Source organism: Boleophthalmus pectinirostris, unplaced genomic scaffold, assembly GCF_026225935.1.
Source record: "Boleophthalmus pectinirostris isolate CB_2022bp ecotype Guang Dong unplaced genomic scaffold, ASM2622593v1 HiC_scaffold_9, whole genome shotgun sequence".
Taxonomy (NCBI): Eukaryota; Metazoa; Chordata; class Actinopteri; order Gobiiformes; family Gobiidae; genus Boleophthalmus; species Boleophthalmus pectinirostris.
Window position 1 is genome coordinate 19,256,892 of NW_026571541.1, and position 25,287 is coordinate 19,282,178.

General features: G+C 36.8%; 1 protein-coding gene across 6 annotated transcripts; it reads left to right on the forward strand.

Moving 5' to 3' along the window:
* The first annotated feature begins 26 nt into the window (after nt 1-26).
* Nucleotides 27-25,287, forward strand: st3gal4 (ST3 beta-galactoside alpha-2,3-sialyltransferase 4). 6 transcript variants are annotated; one of them, XM_020926861.2, is made up of 12 exons: nt 27-569; nt 3,519-3,588; nt 5,565-5,648; nt 7,977-8,058; nt 8,320-8,406; nt 9,445-9,542; nt 9,646-9,712; nt 10,681-10,776; nt 12,251-12,440; nt 12,726-12,860; nt 24,118-24,270; nt 24,686-25,287. In XM_020926861.2, the coding sequence occupies exons 3-12, from the start codon at nt 5,594-5,596 to the stop codon at nt 24,773-24,775; spliced, it is 1,053 nt and encodes a 350-aa protein (XP_020782520.1). In that variant the 5' UTR covers nt 27-569; nt 3,519-3,588; nt 5,565-5,593; the 3' UTR covers nt 24,776-25,287. The 6 variants fall into 6 exon arrangements, with proteins under 6 accessions (XP_020782520.1, XP_020782522.1, XP_055022545.1 ...); XM_020926863.2 differs by having other exon boundaries at nt 24,121-24,270; XM_055166570.1 differs by lacking the exon at nt 24,686-25,287 and adding an exon at nt 21,630-21,774 and having other exon boundaries at nt 24,121-24,256.

The following is a 25,287-nucleotide window of genomic DNA, read 5'->3' on the forward strand; positions in this document are numbered from 1 at the left end:
CGGAGTAAACTAGTCCATCCAGGCAGACACCAGCTGTTTCAATTAAAGCTAAGCAAAAAATTGATGGGCTCTCAAAATATTAGCGAGAACAGTCTCTGCAACATACGGGTACAAATAAACAAAATTTTTCTTATGATGTTGGAGAGTTATGATGAGGAAGACCGGGCATGTTCTGATTAGAGTTGATGGCACAGCAAGTTTTGACTTGCCTTCGACTGTCTTGAGACATTCCCCTCTTGAGCGTAAAACGTGCGCATGCGTGCCTTTGTTGGAAGAAGAGAACGCGCTGTATCAAGAGTGAAATCAGCAGAACTCGTGCCATCACTACAGTCAGTGATCTCTACACGGGTAATGCACTTCAGGAGCACTTATTGCATGGACGCACCGCTATCATGGCGTAGTCGTTCGTGCATCTGTTCTCAGTGAAGCTGTGTAGACGCGCCTCAAGCAAGCACGCCGTGCTCAAGCTGTGAATGTCTCCTGAAGCAACGTGAACTTGGTTGCAACATCACTCGAGTACAGCGGGCTTGTTTCCTGGATTAAAGCTCATCAGCTGAACACAACTACTGGTAAGTCTGTCCACAATAAATAAATAAATAAATAAATAAACGCTTGCATTGGAAATATAATAGTAATTATTTTCAACGTTTGCATTTATTTTTACACATACATTTAAATGTGTATGATTAATTAATATGACATTGTGATGCACAATGTAAGCAAGCAAGTAAGTAAGTAAGACTTTATGTATAGAGCACCTTTCACAGATTAAAAAAAAATAATAATAAAAAATCACAACGTGCTTTACAGAGTGCAATAAACAACATGTACGAGAACAGAGGAATTGTAGACACAAAATAAAACCTGGTCTAAATAGCAGCGTCTTGAGCTGCTTTTTAAAAGAGTCATTAGAGTCTGTAATTTACAGATTTGTATTGTATTGTGCTGATAGGTGATAGGTATTCTACATTAGCTTGATTTATTATTAATTGGCACTGATGAAATTGATACCTAACCCCTAAATCAGTAAGTTTAATTTAGAGTAGTCTATAAAACCAGTATCTATGGCAGACTCTCTGTCAATATACACAGTAGGTGACAGGACAGCAGCACATGCCAAAGTTGCAGAGTGAAACACCAGTTTAGTGTGTCATATCCTTGATGGGGTGTGCTTGCAAAAGTCCTTATCTCTTAACCCAGACCGAGTTTTAGAAGACTTATGCCTAAGCAGTAGTAGTGTATAGTCTAAATATATTATGGTGATATCAGATGTATGGTACTTTCAGATTATTTTTTATTCTCCTTTTAAACATTTGTCATCACAGTAAATTTCCCCACAAGCAACAAACTTATTACATTGTAATTTTATTTTTCCCTTAATGCCTTAGATGCAATGTTTTCTTACTATTTAAGAATGCAAACTTACCAGCTTTTACTGCACAGTGAACAGTCCACTCTATCTGTAGTGGACTTTATGTTTCGCTATAATCATCTGCTTGCCCTTCCATGCAAAGCTGTACAAAATGTGCATCTTTAAAAGGTTTGTTTGCATGGGAAGAGCTTGCAAGGAGAGGACCAACTGGAAACCATCATCCTGTGCCATTGTACAACTTCCTCCATGAAACTAATTAGGACCAGACTGACTCCCAGAACCCAGAGCCAGAGAGACATAATAGTGTACATGGTAGTGCTATGCGTTTGTGGGATTAAACTGGAATTAAACACTGCAGATTAGCAACATAAACATTGTGGTTTCATGGTAAAGTTTGTCTAATTGTCACTTTCCTCTTGCATGTGATTATAAAACAAAAGGAGGAACAATGCAAAATTAGATAGTGGTATATAAATTCTACCAATAGCAATACTAAAGACTTAAACATCACTATAAGATCAATATGAACTTCTATGGACATGATGACATGACACAGAACAAGGTCTTAACTGTGAGTTTGCTTAAAAACAGATCTAAAAGTTGCTCAACAAAACAAATAAGGCTTGTAACTATAAAACATTTCCTAACAACTGGTGTACAGTTAATATTAAATTGGTTTCTGCTGAGTAAATTGCATATTTAATTTAGTTACATTTCTCACAGTTCTATTTAATTTGTATTGAAAATATGTCCATGTTTTGTGCTATATTTTCTGGTGCAGTGCACATACTTTGAGCCTCTTTAATCTTTTGTACAGCCGGTCAAAATGTCATGAATGGGTGGCAGATTTAGCTCCTATGACTGGATTATATTTCCAGATTATGTGTTTTAGAGGTGATTTTCCTCTTGAGTAGAACAAACATGTGATTTTCTTCAGAGAGCGTAACCGTGGTGAAGAGAAATTAGATGGAAGGTAGGAGAGATTTATGTGTGAAGGTCATATTTATGTCCATGTACTTTACAGACAGTAAATCTAATAGAGTGGGAACACTGAGTTGTGCTGTGGTGAGAAAAGGTTTATTAATCACTCTTGTTTACACATGATCAATATCAGGTTAGCTATAAGTATTGATGTACTTATTACTCTATATTTTGACATTCTATAGTTTTTTTTTAATAGTTTGTTTCCCCAGATATTGGTCACAGTCCAATATGGAAAATATTTAGACTCAATAATGGAAGTGTTCAAATGGAAGCAGCGGGTACATTCAAACCACATTAAACATTGGACTATAAAAGTGGATAAACATGTCCAATTTGTCACTTTTAACCTACTACTTCCTATTATTATAAATTATTTGAATAGGCTATTTTTATAGATTTCACATCGGGTGCCCTTCCTGTCATAACCCTCGCTACATCTGCTGATAGTCTGATAAGGTTGTACACATTCTAAATGCATAAAAGCAGTATTTTATCAGTATTTCAACTGCAGATAAAATGATAAAACGATAAAATGAAATTTTTACTTTTGGCCATGGTCATAGTCTGACTCATCCTTAATCATTCATCACAGCATGAGACTAGACTCCCATCACAGGCATGATATTAGACCAATGTCAGACAATCATCTTTTATTACTTAAATATCCTTGATAAGGTCCTTCTGTTTCCACATTTCCCTAGGGCAAAGGGCTTCCATACAGCAGAGTATCCTCTGATAACCATTAATGCACATTCATTGAAAATAAATTGTAATTGTAATCTGGTTCTTAGAATTGCAATATTTTTATTTTAGCTAATGGCCCTAGCTGCTAGTCTTCATTATTTGCCCGACGTACCCTTTGGCATTCTGTGCTCTGTAGCCATCTAACTCCCAAATTTCTGTCTATCTCAGTGCTGTACACAGGCATCTTTTGTGTTGCTCTTTAGTGGGGTCGCCTGCGGTGCGGCTGGAGATGCTGAACATTGTGTGCCCCCTCCTGTGCGGGGGCTTCATTACATCCAGCTGTTAAACTTTCCACTTAGTCATGTTCACTGAGAAGAGGGCATGTGCAAAACAGTATTTTTTACAGAATAGCGTGTAATTATTTTGTAGCAACTCTGTTTCAAAAGCTGTACTGAAGGTTTGATTATTTTTATTACAGGAAACAGAAAACTGAACAAGCAAAATCTTATATACAAGGACCACTTTACTGAAAATGAAAGAAACAAAGGGTAAGTTACTGAACCAAATATTGCTCTATAGATGAAAGTCCACACATACTAGATTAGATAATATTTTATTGTCAGATTATAGATCTGACATTTGTTCTGAAATAAAATCACAACTCTCACATTCACACAATACATTACACATAGGCAGACATATTTATGTTTGATATTATCAATCAAACTGGTGCTAATGACTTCATATGTAATGATGCACTAGATTAAATTGTGATGATTGGTGCTTTCCCTGAACAAGTGGGGCCATCCCTTTTCCTCATTTTACATGGTCTCCCTATGTCTGTGGAGGTTCTATCAGGGTAGTTTATGTCTATGTATATAATAAGTTCCCGATTAAGGCCATGACTGTTCAAGAGATTCTCAGTGGGACTTCAGTGGTTACTGGTTAAATAATGATTAAATACAAAATAGATACATCTGGTCCTGTAGTTAGTTTACGCTGACATAAACATACAGGAACTAGGACCCGTTTGACCTAACACAGTAACTCAGGAAATGATGTTGCACAATATGAAATCCAGTTAATCAGACAACACCCACTTTAGTATAAAATGAAATGATGTCAGAACATTGTATTCTCCAAATACAGACATGTGGTTGTTTGAAATTAAGTCATCCTCTGCTTGCTTCACTCCTCTGTGCTTAGAGTAATACCATTTAATATTATAGATTTACAGCAGTATTGCATTACTCTAGCAATGTAACACATTACATGCACACACATGCACACCTTAAAATAGACCCTCAGCTGTGCCCCTACAGTTTGTTACTTATTTCCTATAATGCTCTTTCAAAACCCACTTTCACTATCCTTTGACTTGGCACATTTATCATGAATTACCCTTTTAAGTTTTATTTGAAGAATTAACTGTTTATCACAAAACAAACATTATGACTTAACATTGTATCCAAATGGTTAAGGTTAGTGAATGTACTTAGATATCTACTGAAGACCCCCTGTAGCTTTTGCCCTGATGTCCCTGTCAGAACTATTACACATATTTTCTACTCAATTAATATTCTAAAATTCAGTTGAGGAGGTTGGTATACTTTACAGTGATGCATATCCCTGTTTTACTCTAACCCATTATTGCTGTAAAATTTCTGTGTATCTTGCGACATGTCGTCAAAGATGGAGGTATAAAGTTTCATCTTTAAAACATCTAATCTAATCCTGCTTTTATAAAACATGCCTAACCAAAGCCTGTTAAACATGCCTAACCAAACCCTATTCATCACCATACCAAAGTGTGGTGATGAAAAGGGTTGTTAATGGTTTGATTTTGGCTTATTTTTATTTAAATTTAGCTGTATGCTGCAGTTTGGCAATGGAGTTAGGCATTAGAACTATAACATTTTGTACTTCAAATGGGAGAGACGGTGGCACAGACGTTAGTGCTTCAACCTCACAGCAAGAAGGTGCTTGGTTCGACTTCTAGACAGCAGACAGCCTTTGTGTGGAGTTTACATGTTCTTCTTGTACATGCGTAGATTTCATCCGGTTGCTCTTATTTCCCCTACCGCAACAAATTTTTTTTTTGACATACTGTTGTCCACCCCTATTCTTAATTTCAGTGCTTTCCTGGTTAAATAAGGGGAAATAATTTATATCTACAGTTAGTTTTATGATTCATGTAACTATAATAAATAGTAGCTAAATTATTCTAAAAACTATACAATAAAAATATCACTTGATTATAGTTTTAGGTCTTTTTCTTATTGTATATTTCGCAACTTCGGCAACTCCTGATGTCAGAGCCACTCATTTAGCCACACTTCACTTTCTTACCACCATTTCCTGTTTCCCTCCCTTTTTCAACTACGGACTAAACTGTTGATAAAAGTGAAATGCACATTATGATGTATTAAAACTATCGTCAGTTTTGTTTTTTGTTGTTTGTAGTTTCCCTTAACCTCAAGTTTTCCTAAGAAGATGGTATAATTTTGTGTCTCTCTGTGCACAGAACCAGGCTAACCCCAGGCAGCAGTAGGCATGAGACATGACGGCACAGAGGAGCATGTGAAGATGTCCCAGAAGTCAGCTAAAAGTAAGACTTAATCCTTTCTGACCTACATATGTGCCCTTTTTTCTGTGTATATTTTTAATAACTTCAAGAGAAGAAACAAATCAAATCATTGTTTTTGTGAGTAAAAGTGCACACATTTATCTTAAAAAGCCCAAATTTATTTTAAAAATGTATCTGCTTTTTCTGTTGTCATCGATAGTTTAAAAAAATATGGATAATTTTTCAACATTTTAGCTTTTTAGTAATTTTAAATATTAAATATGGTCTGGTATGGTCTATGATACATTGATGGAATTTGAACATGTTTTGACTGTTTAAGCGTACAACATAACTTGCCCAAAAAGGACATTACAGCATGCAAAGCATGTAAATAATGCTTAGGCGGTGTGTTATATATACACATTGTTTTATGATTATCATTACATAAACATGTATGTAAAAACACATTCAATATATTATTAAATATCTTTGTGGCTTTGTGATGTGAGATTCATTCATTTACTGGTTTCCATTTTGGTCACACACAAATTACACTCTTCCAAAAGAGAGAAATGGAGTCCTTTAATTTGCTTGAATTAGTTTGATGGATGTTTTGTTGCATGTTATTTACAACATCTCTACAGAGAGGTTTTTAATTCTATTCATACACACATTAATTAAATTTTTAGATAGTTTTAATGGATTCTTAACAATTTGTGGATATAAAGCTTTATTTTCAACTTTGTCAACTTTGGATAAGCAGCTGCTGCCCATGGTCACCAAAACGAATCACGTGCGTCAAAGTCACAGTTTCAGCACTGTAGGAGATAGGACTGGAGTACTGAATGTGTGGGTGTGTTGTGCCGGTGTAGAAGGGGCGAGGCTCACGTGGGCAGGCCCGCGTGCGTCTGCGTTTGTGGGAGGGTTTAAAAGAGTGCACCAGTGACTCTTTTTGGGTAGAAGGTTAGGGTTGGGTAGCTGTAATTTTTGTTGACCGCCACTCACCTTTATTTCTTGCCACTGGTCCCATCCGTTCTCTTTGCTGCTCTGTGATAGCTGTCTGTTAATAAATCCAAAACACATTCTGGATCTCAGTGTATCTGTGTACAATAACCTTTAAACATGTCACAACGCTACGACCCCAGGACCCACTCTGATCTTCCCGAGCAGCTGTAAGGTTGGCTTAGGAAGCCTCTACAAGCACTCTATCAGCACCTAAACAAAGCACCTCCCTTTAAAGAGGAATGTATTAATCACTTTTTGACCACTAACTGTTTATTAACCTTATGTCTCATTAAGTGGTGCTCCCAATATTTCTCTCATGTCAATGTTAAAGGTTAAACAAGTGTAATGTAAAAGCACTGAAGGCCCTTCTGCTTGTCGTTAAAGGGATGTCACATAATCATTTTTTTTTGAAAATATGATTATTCTGAGAATAAACACCATCATTTAATGCTTTTTCACAATTATTGACACCATTATCAAACAACAGTGAAATCCTTTATTTTCTCTTATTCTTGTTATTTTATATATTTTACAGATCTTCAAATTTGTGACCAGCCTTTTGATATTAAACTTTTGAAATGATAAGTAAAGGCTCTATTAAGTAAAACACCTTTATTTGTTACATGGGACAAGCCAAGACCAGAACATTAGATTTAATTGACTTGATTTACCTACAAAGCTGTCACAATTATATATATTTTTTAGTTCTTATGATTATATTGTGGTATAATTGCCAAACTTCCAAACCCTGTTCACATCTGTGATAGCCCAACTGCCACAGAAAAGAATAAATGATTACTTTTTAATGTGTTGATTTTATAGTGTAACATAATATAGATCAGGGATTTACCCATAGTTACCCTTAATTTACCCAAACATTTCATTCACACATACCTTGCATATTTACCCTGCGTTCTTCTCTCAAACTGAAGACACTGTTCAATGTTGTGATGTCATGTAGTAATAGAAGAAGTGCTCCACTGTGTTTTTAATCTCCATACATCTTCACTAATAATTTCAGCCCTGAAATTGCCTATCTTTATTAAACTTAAGTTAAAAGGTAGCTGTTAACTAGATAAATACTGCTTCATCACATCACATTATGGACCATTTTGAGCTTTTGAGCTTTGGAGAGGTAGACAGACTAATAATAGAGGGTTGCTCAAACGTGTATGAAACAAAATAAAATTCCAGGTATGTTTTTGAGGAGGTAACAGCATTATAACATGGCTTAAAGCTCTCAAGAATCAATTTTGTGAATATAGGCCCTTTAACTCTTAACTGCTGGTTCTTGATTTATATTCAAAAGTCACTATAAAATGTTAATTAATTTGCTAAATCTGTTTCTGTTTTGTCTGTTCACAGCATGGTGCCTTAGACTTTTCCCAGCTTTTCTCTTCTGCATCTCCTTCCTCACATACTACTGCTCATACGGCTTACTTCAGAGGTAATCACATTTCCTTTTTTTCTGGAAATGAGGTCACATAATTACAGAAATGCTTACTGCTGGTGAGTTCCAAGCCTCCAGTATCGCTGAGTCATTTAAAAAAGTTTAAAGTGGTATTTGTAGGCTACTTCGCATACCTTTTCTTGCCCTTTAAGGTCATAAAGCCGTTTAACTAAACTGAGTTACTGGCACACTTAAGGCCTGTGAACCATGAGAAGTGTCTTAGCCAGCTTCTTGTAATTGTTGATGTCTGTGCCTCAGCTATGGAGGAGCCAAGTCTCTGAACAGTAGCAAGTCCCTGTGCGGCGGCTGGCTGACCCAAAAGAAGTGGGAGAGTCTTAACTTTAAGTGAGTAATGCCACATCTATGCTGTTTCTGTGGAAAGTGGAGACCTAATTACAGTTTTTTTCAATCACTTTAGCTCATTTTCTGAAACTTTTCGTAAATCTGGCAAATCTTAAAGTTTTTGAACAAAACATAAAACACTTCTGTAAAAGGACACTTTTTTGTTCTAATACAAATGCAGTCATCAGATTTATTAACGTCCCTAACCATCATCAAGACACTGGCCCGAGTATGCTCCCACGTGTTGATGTGTAGTGTGAGGGAGTCAGATACCTGTAGGACCAATATTACTGGTATCTGTTTTTTGTTGGTTTGAGAGAGAGTAAAATGCTGTAAGTAAATGTAAAATATATTACACATTCATTTAAGAAACAAAAAAGCACAATTTGAACATCTGTGCTTTGAATGATTAAAAAAACTGTAACAATTGTATCTAAACTGTGTGCACTGTAACTGAGCTCACAGTTTCTGAATGAAAATCTGGTTCACACAGGTTTTTCCTACAGAAGTATTGTATCGTACTGCACGCTGTGATTTCTAGTGCTTCTATGCCTGTTTATAAAATCTATTAATTTTGTGATTCCTGTGTGTTCAGTTTAGTCTTTTGTGTCTTCGGTCCGTAGACTTCAGTAAGAGTGGTGGTAAGAGCGTGCAGTATTTATACACCGACCTTAGCATGTGCAGAGAAAGTGTTTTGTAGTTTTGATATGAGAGTTAAGACTTGAAAATGAATAAGCTTGTGCCAACATGACCTGAGCATTTTAACCTGATGCCACTAAGAAAATCATCCTTGAGCTGAGCAGCGTTAAAAATGCTTTGCAGTATTTGTCTGTAGTTTACCTGCCAGGAGCTGAGTGAACATTTGGGAATGTTCAGGCCTAAACCGAGATGATTAACCGCATTTGTTGGCATCATGGCTTGTATTGTCTATTGTGCATTAGCTAAAAGCCCAGTCAGTCTTTCCTCCTCATGTTCTAGCCCTTCTCATGAAGTCTGTGCTGAAATGTACTGGCTTGTTTTTTAATGTTATTTTTCTTGCAGCATCAGCAGACAGACACAGCTATTTCTGAAACTGAAGCACTTCTTCTGGAAAGAGCATGTGTCAAGATTAGCACTACCATATGGCATTAAAGGCAGTGGTATGTTTGCTTTACCTGTTATCGTCCTGCCAATAGTTTGTATCTGTACCATTTGATAACATTCTAGTGGGACAATGCTGTAATTCAAACCTTCTGATTTCAGAAGAACAGATGCTCACGAAAGTTCTCGCTGCTATAGACAGGTTCAAGGAGTCAAACGAGGTTGAAAAGTAAGTGTGAACAAGGCACTATGTGTAAATTTTATAGTGTAATGTGAATGAACTAAGGGTTGTCTTACACTTAAAGTCCTGATGCTGACTTGGACCTTTTCTAATTCTAAAAGTGAGGGTTAGGATTAGTATCAAAAATGAGACACTAATCAATACTAAAACTAATATTGAAACTATTGAATATTGAATTGATACAGCAGAAACTCAGGACAGCATCTGAACTTTCCTGAACAGTTTTAGTATGATTTTGTACCTTATCAGAAGAAATATAATATGCTAATGCTAAGGTAAAGAAAGTACCATGCAAAATCATAAACAGAGCCACAGTTTTCCTAAACCAAATTTAATCTTAGCAAAATGCATTGTTTCATTCAAAACTGGTCAGTTGTCCTCCAAAAGCCAGTTTTATCATCAAAACTCTCACATTTTACTCATGTGGTTATGTGCTCTCAGTGCACTCAGTGACCACAGAGACTGCGTTAGGGCAGTGTGCATTTGTGGTTCACACTTTTTTTTTTTTTATATACCGGTGTATATATAGTTTATTATTCCAACATCTATGGGCATGTAGTTTAAAAAAAAAAAAAAAAAAAAAAACTAGGTGAATTCACTGATCATTTATGTTTGTGAAAGCTGTGTCAAGTGCTCTGAGAAAGATCCTGAGAACAGATTAGAAATGTTCCAAATGATGTGAACACCTGTGCCCCGTCCAGATTGAATCAAATGATCAAACTAAACCAAGTTTAAAAAAATGTGCTGAAACGACTGACGACTGGAGGAAAAAAGTATTTTATGTATGAAAATCGTATTATATTAGTTTAATTCCAGGTTAAGTTCCTGTGTAGTCCATTTTTTTTATGTGGTCATTATAAATGTATGAAGGCAATCTAAATGTGGATATGAGCTATATTTTATACTGTGTTTTGTAATTACAGGAAACTTAACACCCTCATATAATTCTCTTTTAGCCTTGAATGTCCAACCTGCGTGGTAATAGGAAACAGCTTTTCTATAAAAAACACTTCTCTAGGAAGTATCATCAACAAATACGACATAGTATTTCGGTAAGAATGTTACTTTCATTTCACTTAATGTAAACTGTTGGTTATTTATTAAGTGTCTTATATTATGCAAAATTGACTCATGTAAACTTTTATGAGAATGCTGTTACCTCCTCAAAAATCTTAACTGGAGTTGTGATTTGTTTCATTCACACATGTTTGGGTAATCCTTTATTATTTGTCTGTCTGCATTTCCAAAACTCCTAATGCTCTGTTCCACTTTGTGTGATGTGATGAAGCTATAATTTTACAGTTACCAGCTGATTTTTACTTTTTGTTCAATAGAAACTGGCAATTCTAGGGCTGAAATTATCCAAATGGTTCTAATGAATGTGTATGTAGCTTAAAAACATAAAGAAGCATTTCTTGTATTTCCACATGACATCACAAGGTAGAACAGAATATTTTACATTTGAGAGTACTCAGCCTAAATATACAGGGTTTGTGTGTTTAAATATGAATGTATGAAACAAAAAAGAACTCCATGTATGTTTTTGTTGAGGAAAAAACATGACAGAGACCAGAAAATAGCCTAATATGGACCTTTCAAAATTAAAAACAAAGATTTTCGGTTCACCTGTATTTGAGGTTAGGGTTTGAGCTTCTCTTTTAAATGCAGCTGTTCTGACTTGATTTTTAATATCTCTTTAATTTCTGGGCCTGAATGTTGTAAAATGTTTTAACATAATTCAGTCACAATGATTTTCCACATTTGTGAATTTTCATTTAGGTATATAGGCTTATAGGCCCCTGCACGTCCTCCATCTAAAATTCAGACATCGTAATCAAAGCAACCAAAAAGAATTAAAAACAACCAACAAGAATTCCTGAACAAAATGTGAATAAAATAAAACCTTTATCTTCTCATCCTGTTACTTTCAGGACCACTGTAAACCAATTGAAGTATAGTAATTTAGTGACTAAACGCCACTGATCTCACTTTATATAGCTAAAGAATGAACTAAATGAACTAGGATTTATAAGCAGCTTTCAAACATAGGGCTTTGGCCTTACCACAATGCATTTTTCTCCCCATCAGCCCCCTTTAAAACTGTCCCCCTCCAACAGAAGCTAATCATTTGCCGGCCAAGTAGAAAAAGGTTTAAAATGCACAGCATTCCTGACTGTTCATGTCATGATCCTGGTTCTGTCATACAAAAGCTAGATCCTGCTTAAACACGCTCATAAAGACCTGACTAAACATTAAAACAACAAAGATCTTAGCTTGTCTTTCACTGCCTTTGTTTTGCTTACAGGGTTAGCACTGGTTGAAAGATTTGGGCATATTTGAATTGTAAACCAAGAGGCATTACAAAAAAAATACAACAAATACCATGCAAAACCAAGTCTTGTAGCTTTTTACATTAAGCAGTGTGTTGTATCTTTATCCCATTACATGTTTACTGAAATTGTGCATGACAATTGTACACTGTTTACTGTACAGTTGATCCTTAACATTTTGCATGTGTTCATCCAGGTTAAATGATGCCCCTGTCAGAGGCTATGAGGAGGACGTGGGCAATAAAACCTCTATGAGGCTATTCTACCCAGAGTCGGCCTCCTCCAACCCCACTCTGCACAATGAGCCTGGGACTCTCATGGTGCTGGTGCCTTTCAAACTGCAGGACCTGCGCTGGCTTAAAGAGATCCTCTACAATGAGAAGAGGGTACATGTGCAGCCTCTCTCTAAACATTAACTAAGATCAGGCCATTTACACACAGAGCCAACCATCCACATCACAGATGTACTCATTCAGTATATTCAAGGTAAACTTTCCACTAAATACTGTGTAGCCTGCAGCATCTCCAGCCTCCTACCTCTAATAGTTGCTGGGTCATTACTTGCTAATTTGTGTAAGGATTTACTTAGCCTCAGACATGAGGGAGTCATGTTAAATAGCATCTGTATTTTCCTTCTGTTTTTGTGTTGTTTATCTTTATTTCTTTTTCAGGTCCGGAGAGGTTTTTGGAAGCCCCCTCCTCAGATCTGGTTGGGAGACCCAAGTAAAATTCGAGTGCTGGATCCACATTTTCTGCGCCAGACAGCAGAACGGCTGCTCCATATTCCACTGCATTCAAGTCGACAGGTGAGAGACAAACACAGTGCCTGGCCAGGAAACCTCAGGCTCCTTCAGCAAATCCACTGACAGAACTAGGCGATATAATATTGATAATTAAGAAATAATCTATATAAATAAAAAAGTGCTTAACCTATATACTTGATCAAATTATGTGACATGCATTGCAGAAAATGTCATTTTGCATCTTCAGTGTTTTTTTAACATGTGCTGAGTTGGACTTTACATATATACATATTCAAATATTTTACAAATAGAGGCAAACTACACATTAATACCAATATAACATACCCTCCCTGCTTTATGTACCACAAGACATGGTTGTGTTCTTAGAAACTGTCTCATAGAAAATTGCAGTTGCAAAACATAATTAGTTTTTAGTCTCTGTTCTCTATTTATCTGTTTTGTGTTAGACAAATTAAACCCTGACTTGTTTTGGTGGAGAATTTTAAAACATTGGATTCTGCAGTGGGCCTCTCCACCTCTTCAGCCAAGTGTTGCATGTTCAGATCTGGTGGTCTCTTACTCTTTTTCTGAGCCACAGTTATCCTTTTGGACTACAAAACAGCCTGCTTTATGAGCAGGGGGAAGGTCAGGATCGTAATGGGTGACCTGTGGTCTCGTCCAATGGGAGTCTTTACTATTTTATTTTATTTTTATTTGTTTATTTGACAGGAATAGTCCCATTAAACCTCATCAAATAGGTAACCGATGTCCTCTTGCAGCCCACGTTCCTGGTTAGGCTTTAAAAGATGTTAGTAAGAAAAGAATACATTTAGTAAAAAGCGTAGATTTGTACACAGACTTAAAAGGAATTGGCCATATCTGTCCACTCTACATCCCAGGTCAGTTTAGTGTTCCCACTGTTAATTTTCCTTGAGTCAGTTCAGGGCTTGACATTAAGCATTTACAAGTACTTGCCCAACGGGCAAATGGTTGCCATTTTTTACTCTGCCGGACAACCAGATCTACTTGCCTGTTAAAACAAAATAATACTCAATTTAAGGTCAAATTAACTTTTAAAAATATATCTATATATAAGATATCAACATACATGGCCACAATGATTAAATGGATTGATAGAATCCAGGATTGATTGAAGACGTATTAAAGAAGCTAATTTCATGCCACAGTCTATAGCTTTGATGTCTTCAGAGAGAATCTACAGTTAAATAATTCGGAAAAAAAAAAGATGAAACCTTAATGAAAATCTGTGTCCAAACTTTGGACTGTGAATGTATACCAAATGAAAGACTGTGACTATCTTTGGTCTTTTTAAAAAATTGTATCTTGTATCAACTCAGAGTTCTAAGAGATCATACATAGTGACAACATGCCTATAGTGGAGTAGGTTGCCAGACCCATATCAGCATCTTTATCATAATTCTAGAAACAAGAACTAATGTGATTGTTTATGATGACAGCCTTGGAATCAACAAATGATTTTTTATTTTATTTTTTTTTACAAATTATTTCTATAGAATTGATGAAAATGTGACAGAACATCTATAGTTCTGGCTGCTGTCATCCTATAGAAGGGCCATTGTGACAAAAGGTTGTTAGGCTTTCGCTGCTCACAAAATTTGGTTTTAGAGCTGAGGTTCTTGCACTTTTCAAAGAACAGCTGCAAACAGCATTTCTATATTGTAGCGCCACAACACTCACAGTAATGTATTCATAGGTCTTCATTTACTTTTAACACATAAGGCCTATAGCTTCAGACATGCACTAATCTACAGCACTTTGTGTTAGATGGAATGTGTTATGTGAAATTTAAGGATTTTAAGGGATTCCCTCTCTGTCTTCAACTCAAATGGGCAAAATTGTAATACCTTAGCCTATTACAGTGTAATATTATGTAATGCTGTCTGTTAAAGAACAGACCCCCCCTTCAGACCCTCACCCACAGTTTTAGGAACTGACTTTCAGGTATACATAATATATCACATTTCAAATACAGTATTTTAGTGCCAGTACGAGGCTTCTGTGATTATGGGCATATACACTGACTTGCACATGAATTTAAGTGACATCCCATTCTTAATCCATAGGGTTTAATTTGACGTTGGTCCACCCTTTGCAGCTATAACAGCTTCAACTCTTCTAGGAAGGTTGTCCACAACGTTTAGGAGTGTGTTTATGGGAATTTTTGACCACTATTCCTGAAGTGCATTTGTGAGAGCATGCACACTGATGTTGGACGAGAAGGCCTGGCTCTCAGTTTCTGCTCTAATTTATCCCAAAGGCGTTCTATTGCATGGGTCTCCAACCTGTAGCACCGCACCCCTGCAGTACAGCACCGCACTCGCCCGTTAACCCGAGATTATATCAAACATTGGCGCTGCCTATGCCACGGACTAAACCAAGACTAAACCAGGACTAACCGAGGACTAACCTAGGACTGATTCCAGGACTGACAAGGAGGACTAAACCAGGACTGAACTAGGGCTAAAACAGGAGTAAACCAGGACTAAACCAGAACTGAAAGAGGACTTACTGTTGGGACGGGCTTGGAGGTGACCACAGGAGAAAGGACCGATGGAGAGCTCTGCAATTCGCGAAGGTCAGCGCGGCAATTGCCCGATCGCGCTTTGTGGACACCCTGCTCGTGGTTCTCTCTTTTAAGTCCAAGATTAGTCCTGGTGTAGACCTGGTTTAGTCCTGACCCACCCATGTGTAATTACTAGCCGCCCGTAATACGCAATACACGTTCATACGATGTAAAAAAAGCATGCAAAATTGCACAAAAAAAATCTGCCAAACAGCTAGACCACAGAAGGCGAACCCCGTTATAGCAAGGGACGACTGTACTCAATTTCTTGTGACCGCAAAAACTAGTAGCTCTCTGGCATTTTGTTTTGTAAAAGTAGCTCACCAGAGGAAAAAGGTTGGACACCCCTGTTCTGAGTTTAGGTCAGGACTCTGCAGGCCAGTCAAGTTCATCCACACCAAACTCTCTCATCCATGTTTTTATGGACCTTGCTTTGTGCACTGGTGCACAGTCATGTTGGAAGAGAGGCCATCTCCAAACTGCTCCCTCAAAGTTGGGAGCATGGAATGGTCCAAAATCTCTTAGTGTGCTGAAGCATTCAGAGTTCCTTTCACTGGAACTAAGGGGCCAAGCCCAGCTCCTGAAAAACAACCCCATGCCATAATCCCCCTCCTCCAAACTTTACATTTGGCACAATGCAGTCAGACAAGTACCATTCTCCTGGCAACCACTAAACTCAGACTTGACCATCTGATGGCCAGATGGAGAAGTACGATTCGTTACTCCAGAGAACGTGTTTCCACTATTCTAGAGTCCAATGGTGCCGGGCTTTACATCACTGCATCGGACCCTTTGCATTGCACATAGTAATATATGGCTTGGATGCAGCTGCTCGGCAATGGAAACCCATTCCATGAAGCTCTCTACACACTGTTCTTGGACTGATCTGAGGGCCACGTGAAGTTTCGAGGTCTATAGCGATTGACTCTGCAGAAAGTTCTTGACCTCTGTGCACTATGTTCTTCATTATCCGTTGAACCCACCCGGTCAGCTTACGTGGTCTACCACTTAGTGGCTGAGTTGCTGTCATTCCCAATCGCTTCCAATTTGTTATAATACCACTGATTGCTGACTGTAGAATATTTAGGAGCGAGGAAATTTCACGACTGGACTTGTTGCACAGGTGGCATCCTATCACAGTACCACGCTGGAATTCACCGAGCTCCTGAAAGCGACGCATTCTTTCACAAATGTTTGTAGAAACAGTCTGCATGCTATGGTGTTTGAATTTATACACCTGTGGCCATGGAAGTGATTGGAACCTGATTTCGATTATTTGGATGGGTGAGTGAATACTTTGTATCTACATTGACCCTGGTGTAAAGATGATGAATTTTTAAAAAAAGCACATTTTGCAACTATTTTTAATTGCAAAAGAAAATATTAAAATATGGACATAGGTATTGCAGTGAGTATATGTCAAAGTCCTCACATTGTGTACGTCTACTCATGTGCACACAAAGCACCAACAGCACAGTGCTTTTGCTCAGATGCTTAACTCCCATTTAGTTTTTACACATTAGAATTGTGGTTTTAAAAGAAGCACAGTTTCTAGTGGAAAATCCTGTGCAACACGCCCACAAATGGCACATGCACTTTTTCAGTTTGCACTTGTAATTTCACACCGGCTTAGTGAATCTGCCAATTGCTCATTTATGAACTACAACATATCCTGGTCCACTTCCAGGATACTGTAGAGTTAGTTTGGTTCAAGTCTGTTGTTTAAGATTAACTCCTTGTCACTCTCTTCATCACTGCATAATGGGTAAAGAATACATGGGATTAATGCATTAGACATTAGACTTGTCTGTCCCTTCCATGGAAATGAAAAAAAATAAAAATTCATGAGCAGAACACTCGTCACTTCTTTTTTCAACCAAATAATGTTAATGATGGGGGAATAGACTTATGTCACTGTATTTTCACTTGAACATTCGGGCAACTAAGGAGAGGAGAGCACTTGTAGCCAGGGGGGAATTCATGAAAATTGTGCATTTCTGGAAAAGTTTTTGAGTTTTGGCAGGGTGTTAGGTATGGGCCTAAGGTTTTCAAAAATCCATGGATACAAGTTGGGGTGCCCCCCTAGTGGCCGGTATGCATAAAATCCAAAATGGCCCCGGCCGAAACAAGAAAAGGTTATATCTCCACATTTAGTCTTAAATTGTTGTATAATGCAATTTTTCTACTTTGTTTGATACAAGCAATCCAATTATGATATATTCTTCTTATTTTTAATCAACTTTTATGTTAAATCTATTATCATAGTCATATTTAACTAAAATAAACTGAAAAATTCACATTTAAATTAGAGCCCGACCGATATTATCGGCCAATATGGGCACCTGGAAGCATATAGGCTATCGGCTGGTGTTTGCTGATATTTCACGTGGGCATGTTATACCTCGTTATAAAGCTTAGTCTCTACATTATGTTCATTTAATCCAATTTACAGACAGATAAATGTCATAATATGTGGTTCCACATCAGTATTTATCTGCGGAATCATTTGTCTGTGTGTGTCCATACTGTCCCTGAACACACCACAGACTGACGTCCCTCACGTGTGCTTGTTTACACCCACAGACATAGATCCATGTGCGCAGCACTTAGATCAGGCATGTCCAAACTACGGCCCGTGGGCCAAATGCGGCCCTCAGACAAATTTTTCTTGGCCCTCAGGCTTCCAAATGACTTGATCCAAATTACTTTATATCAATTAAAAATTAACTTTTTACTGCAAATTTTTTGAAAATCTACCATGGTAAAGCTCATATTTAATATTTAGTGTGTGGTTTTAAGGATCTTAGCATGAATAAAGACTGATGGCTCATTCTAACGTGTTTAAACATGCACATATTTCAGTTATTCACTGTACTGATCAGCCCTCTGCTTCGTCTGTGTTTAGAGATGTGGCCCTTGATGAAAAAAGTTTGGACACCCCTGACTTAGATTATATTCTTTTTTACGGACAATTGGTTTGAGTCTGGACTAAAAGGACATTTATTAGTGCAGACTTGTGATGTGAGGAGGAGCCTGTGTGAGCGGTGATGTTGGAAATATGTCGAATTTGAAGCTAGTTTTGGTTATCTGTTATTGGTTAGTGATTAGCTGCTGTAGGTCCCACACATAAACAGGCTGTTTTCTCTTCTATTGGCCTATTGTAAAGTGATTGTATTGGCCGTATATATGTTACTGGACCAGCACTGATATGTAAATGAGCTGTGAATAGAGGTGTGAATGATGAAATTTGCGCATAAAATTAATTACTGCGGGGTGCACGCATTTACGGCTAAATGTGGGTGTGTTGGAGCAGTGGTTAGCATCAATCTTCTTACTGTGAATCTAATTCTCTGTGGATAAAAATGTTTTACAGTTGACAGTTTTTGCCACTCGTGCCCCACTGTGGCACCTGGAATTCCCAGTGCTCTCCCATCCAAGTACTAACCAAGTCTGGGCTTGTTTAGCTTCTGAGATCTGACAAAATCAGGCTTTGACAAGGTGGTATGGCCACGAAGTAGCCAGACTTTTGCAAAACAATATTTTCCAGACTAGAATGATGGTAACAAGTTCAGTATTATTTCTGAAGGGTGAACATATGGATTTAGAGGCCGGAAGGATCTTTATACAGTATGTTATTTTATTTCAGAGATGTGGACTGTTTTAATAAATTTGGCATGAAAATAGTCTTAAAAGAGGGAGATAATGTTAATCACATTCCTTTTATCAAGCCAAGTAGAAAAAGTGTCATCATACAACAATTTAAGACAAAGGGAAGGTGGGATACAACCTTTTCTCTGTTCGGTAGGGGCCATTTTGGATTTTATGTATACCAGACACTATGGGGCTACCCCCACTTCCATCCATGGCTTTTTAAAAACCTTAGACCCATACCTAACATCCTGCCAAAAATCAAAAACATTTCCAGAAGTGCACAATCCTTATGATATTTCACAAATTCCCTCCCAGCTATTACCCGCACAAAACTTTTAGTTGTCCCAGGCCAGAGGACAAGCGTTAATGTCGAGTCCAATCAATTTTTCAGTTTTATAGAAATAAGTTCGACCGTGATGTTCACTGTGAACGCTGATTGTCTCAGGGCGTTTTGACTGCATTTCCCACTTATTCCTTTATTCCAGCCCTTTTCCTGATACCTTCTTTACTATATTTTTGAAACAATTCACACGTTTTACCACTAGCAAGACCATTAAGACACTTAAAAAGTTTATATTTTTTAACACATTTTGATCATATACCTCAAGTGTCTGTATATGGATTTTTTCAATGCTTGGTCCCGCTTTTTTGTACACTGACTGAGCTTTCATACATTGATTGAGTCTGTTAGAGGTAATAGATGACAGCACTGATTTACATTGTCCATTTCTATGAGATTATCCTTTTATGTTTTTCATCAGTGTCATATAAAGATCTGATAATCCTATCACAAAGTTTTAATGCAGACTGCGCACTGTATAAAAAAAAAAAAGTCTGTGTATATCTTATTGAGAAACAAGCTCACAGCAAGTTGAATTTTAAGAACCTGCATTCTTCTGTGTCCATTTGAACATGAAACTCCTTAATTTATCCAGGTCAGAATAATATAAAAGGTACAGTTAAATTGCCTATATTAAGCAAAATAGACTGAGAACTTTAAGCAATGTTATAATGCTGTTACCTCATCAAAAACATACCTAGAGTTGTGCTTTGTTTCTTTCACACATGTTTGAGTAACACATTATTATTTGTCTGTCTACATCTTCAAAGCTGAAAATGCTCTGTTCCACCTTGTGAAGTCATGGAGTTAACAGCTACCTCTTACCTTTTGTTCAGTAGAGATGGGCAATCCAGGGTTGAAATTGTCCAAATTATTCTAATAAAGATGTAAGGGGTTTTAAAACATAGTGGAGCATTACCTGTGTTACCACATGTGTTTTCTGTTTGAGAGTAGAACTCAGCCTAAATATCCAGGACATGTGTGTTAAGCATGTCTGAATGAAACAAAACACAACTTCAGGTATGTTTTTGATGAGGAAAAGGCTTTATAACAGAGATTGGAAAATAGTGTAATATGGGGCCTTTAATACAATTCTAACTACCACTAGTGGCTTTGACCTACATCTTTTCTAATTGAATTTCATATAGGGTATTGGTTCAATAAAAACAGATTTCATTTTGTCTTGAGGTCTCTATTGAATCCAAAAGATCCCCAGTTAAATGAGCGTTCCATCCTCTCGTGTAAAACCTAATGCATATTAGTTGGTTAAGGACAGCACACTCCTGCTATTGCATTTGCTAAGGTACTCTGCAAGCATTAAGCCAAAAGTAAAGATGACTGCTATGTAGTAATAAAATCTTTCAACATGTTTTTCAAACCTCAAGACTGTTTTTATTACCATTCTGCAACTGTCAAGCCATGAATCAGTTCTATAGTATGTTTCCTCTTTGCTTATAGACCCCTTTGCTCTAATGGACCTAGCAGATTTCCAAGAACCAACATAACATACAGTAAATGGACTATGCACATTCTACATCTACCATTGTCATGTGTATTTTCTCTTAGTCCATGTGATGTACTTTACACTCCTTTCTATTGCATTAACTGCCCTATCCAAACTTTGGGACTGTTGAGGGTCTGGCCGAAACTGGCGACAGCATGTACCTCCTCCCACTCCTCCCCCTCCACCCCCTCCACCCCCTCTACCCCTCTCCTCCCCTCTCCTCATTCCCTCTCACCATTCCCTCTCACCAAGGCTCCATGGGCCCGGGTCCAAACTATGCACCAGACCACTGCAGAGTGCTTGTGTGTTATGGACAACATGAAGTAAATATGCACAGGACGTAAGCTGTGAATGACTTTTTGCTTGTCCCTAAAATTTGAATATGTATTATCACTCTTTCACTGCTTTTCTCCAATAAGTCAGTGTCTTTGGATTGAACTCTCTTTCTGTGTAGTTTATTTTTAATTCATAGACAGGAAACACTCATGAGAAGTGAGAAATGGTTGTGAGCAAGTGCAGATGCTGCAAGATGTAGTGTTGCAATGTATTTGCTAAAAACATTGACTTCTTTAGCAATTTGATTGCACCAGTGCAATTAGCAATTTTATATATATATTTGATTGCACCAGTGCAATTAGCAATTTTATATATATATATATATAATATATATATATATATATATATATATATATATATATATATATATATATATATATATAGTGGCTTCAACAGATACCGGGAAAAACAATGGACATCTCAGTCCAGAAAAGTGCAGTACTGGGAACAGCAAAGATACTGTGCAGAACTCTCAAGCTCCCAGGCCTCTGGTAGAGGACCCGAGCTGAATGAGGGTGAGAGAGACCTACCACCGTGGAAGGTGAGAAACACATTTATTATATATATATATATATATATATATATAGATATAGATATAGATATATATAATTAACCTTTGTACACCAAACCAAAGAAAACTTTCTCAGACATTCAGATAATGATCTACATATATAAAAAGACAAAAAAAACTTAAATTAATGGTATTATAATGCATTATAATATATGTAATTTCATTCTTTTTTTTCTAAGTATGTAAGATTGTTATTCAAAGTAGATGTGATGCAAATGAAAAACAAATTAATCAGACTGCTCTCTCATTGTCAGCCTTCTAATCTTGCATAGGGTTTTGTTTGACAGTTGATAATCTTTTGTGTTTGTGTTTTACATTCAGTTAGGCAAAATTAACATTAGTGAGCATTAAGCCATGTTATAATGCAGCTATCTCATCAAAAACATACCCGAAGTTGTGTTTTGTTTCATTCACACATGTTAAGTAACCCTTTAGAATGAGTCTGTTTACATCTCCAAAGCTTGCTCCACCTTGTGATGTCATGAAGCGTGGTTTTAACAGCTATCTTTTACCTTTTGTTTAGAAGAGATTATCACTTTCAGCACTGAAATTATCCATATGATTCTAGTGAAGGTGTATGGAGTTTAAAAACACAGTGTAGCACTTTCTGTATTGCCACATGACATCACAAGTTGGAACACAGTTTTCTGTTTAAGAGAAAAACTCAAACCTAAATTTTTGTGTGTTAAACATGTGTAAATGGAGCAAATCGCAACTCCAGGTATGTCTGTGATGAGGAAACATTATAATATGAGAAAGTAGTTTGTTGTGGACTCTTTAACTATTACTTAACTAGGAAAAATCTTTTAGAGACTAAAAACCTCTAGTATAGTTAAGATCTAAAATGTAAATTTGTGTTATTCAGATGTCAGGTGAAGGTAATCATTGATAGCTTTGGGGAAAGGGGCACACAGAAGTCTCTGTGGTGACCAGTGGCCTTAACTGTCAGTGGAAACACAAATACAACAAAAGTCGGTCATTCAAGGACACAAAGCTAGGGATTTTTCCTCAACACAAAATTAAAGTTTCATTGTAAATTAAAGAAGTGCACAATAAGTACTTTAATATCAATCTGCGGTAAAATACTAATTGTTTTTCATGCTTATGTAACACATTTACAGGCCATTTGGTTTGACCTTCCTCCTGCATTATGCTCAAACAAATTTACTTGGGATGGGTTGATGAACTCATGTCTTATCTGTGTGTTGTGTGTTTGGACAGTATGCACCCTTTTCAACAAACATTTTTTCAGAACTTGCTTTCACTTGAGTGAGTTTGAGTAATTTATCTTTCTAAACACACGTTGATCTCAGAGGCTATTTGACATGCAAAATTATTTGTATATTATTTGTGCTTTTGTAAAGAAAAAAAAATCTATGAATCAATTTAATTCTGATGATTTTTGAGTACCCTTCTGGCATTATCTTGAAGTAATGTTATTCACCTCTGAATATTTATAAATGGAACAGACACAGAGAATCTTTTGGGCAATGATGGAGTGTTGCTCTATGCTACCATCCAGTGGTTGCATTATAGACCAACATACAACCAAAAATTCACCAGAATATTATACCAGGGTTGCACCCACCTATTATTTTAGCTGTTGATTAGTCAGCAATACATTTTTAAATTAGTCTACTAATAAAACACTTACTTCTATTGTACATTAAGACTTATACAATATATGCATACTTATAATACATATTTAACCAAATGCAGCTTGAAATATGGTGACTCAAGGCTCTGACTGAGATATATAAGTTAGAGAATATTTATGAATTGAGTGTATTATTGATGAAAATAAGATTTTTTTTTTATTGATTTAAAGGTGCATTGTGTAACTTCTCAGGTGAAGGTTTTGTCAATTGCTTTTCACCATGGAGATGTTATTGATTCATTTGGAATGTTTCACAGTATGGCATTAAACCTTTTTATCATCACGGAGACCAAACCAGACCAAGTTACAGGTCAGATCTGTGGAGAGTCAACCCCCCACACAGTCAGAATGTCATTTTTTATTTATTTTTTTTTAGCTATTTTTGACCTGTAAAACTACCTTTAATTGAATAAATGTAAGGTAGAGCTGTTTAATGTCATTTTTTGGAACATTCTAGACCAATAGCATATCCATAGAAACAAGCAGGTGATGGACCCCCAACCAAAAAGTTACACAATGCACCTGTAAGAATGCCACTGTAGTTGTTGTAAAAGGTCTTGTGGTATGTGTTCTGTATAGTAGAGTCTGTATAGTCCAAATATGACTATGTTTATTTTTATGTAGTAGTAGCTGTTACAGTGTCATATTTGTTCCAGAAGCCAGTGCATCCCACCACGGGAATCCTCGCTGTCTTCGTTGCACTTAACTACTGTGATAAGGTCCATATAGCTGGGTTTGGATATCCACCCTCAAATGACCAAAGGCATCCAATCCACTACTATGGAAAGGACACAATGAGGTCTATGAAGGTACAAGGATCTGTGTTTGATTTTCATTTGTTTGTTGTTATTATGAATATTTCATGAGACAAAATTGCCATGAGATTGTGTACACATGAGTAACACGATCTCTTGAGATTTTATTCCATGTGTTTAGTTTTAGATTTGACAAAAAAGGGGTTAAGTGGTGGTGAGTCACATTTTCGTAAGAAGCATTAGATCCAAAAAGCAGCGCTACAATGACTGCAACATATTAAATGAAGTAAACCAAAATTGGAGAAGCCAAAATTGAACTACACATTTTTTTTTTTTTTATTATTATGTCAAAATTTCTTCTTGTCTCATTCTCATGGACCCAATCTTGCATCTCATCTTGTCTCATGGAAATTGTGTTTCATTCCATCTCTAATGAATACTAAATCCCTCTTGTCCTCTGTCTGTGCAGAATTCGTACCATGACCTCAGTCATGAAGCTGCAGCCTTAAAACGACTGGAGGATGCAGGCGCCATCTTGTATCTTCATCAACATCGATGACACTGATACCCACGTTCATACTTTGCACCTGTCAGACTGATTACATTAACTGACATATGTTCAATGTCAAATGGAAATGCCAAAAAGGATAAAATGTATTTCTGACAACACTGTGCCTTATTTAACAGTAACATAATAATGTGTATTACATTGTGATCCAGAGAATAGATTTTTCTACCTTCTATCTTGATGCAATAACAGTGACAGATCTTTATAATGAGAGATTGTTTCACGTTTCTTCTTGAATCAAGATGTTTGTGGATCTCACACTAAAAGTAGTCATGAAAATTGATTTTTTACAATGCTGAAGAAACCTTTAATGATCTACCATAATTAACTTTTACCACACTCTTTAAGATACTGGTATGGTATTACAAGTCCAACGTTTGTGTGTTTGTAGATTTTTTCTGTTAATTTATTTTATTCATGTTTTGTATTGCCTGGGAAATGAATGGCAGTGGAAATTATATTATTGTACTGAATAAATAGTTTTTTGGGACTTACACATTTAA

Excerpts from the sequence above, each read along its gene's own strand:
- st3gal4 (XM_020926861.2), top strand. The coding sequence starts at position 5,594 with ATGAGACATGACGGCACAGAGGAGCATGTGAAGATGTCCCAGAAGTCA. Across the intron at positions 5,649-7,976 it reads GTCCCAGAAGTCAGCTAAAA|CATGGTGCCTTAGACTTTTC; the intron begins GTAAGACTTAAT and ends GTCTGTTCACAG. Across the intron at positions 24,271-24,685 it reads ACACAATGAGGTCTATGAAG|AATTCGTACCATGACCTCAG; the intron begins GTACAAGGATCT and ends CTGTCTGTGCAG.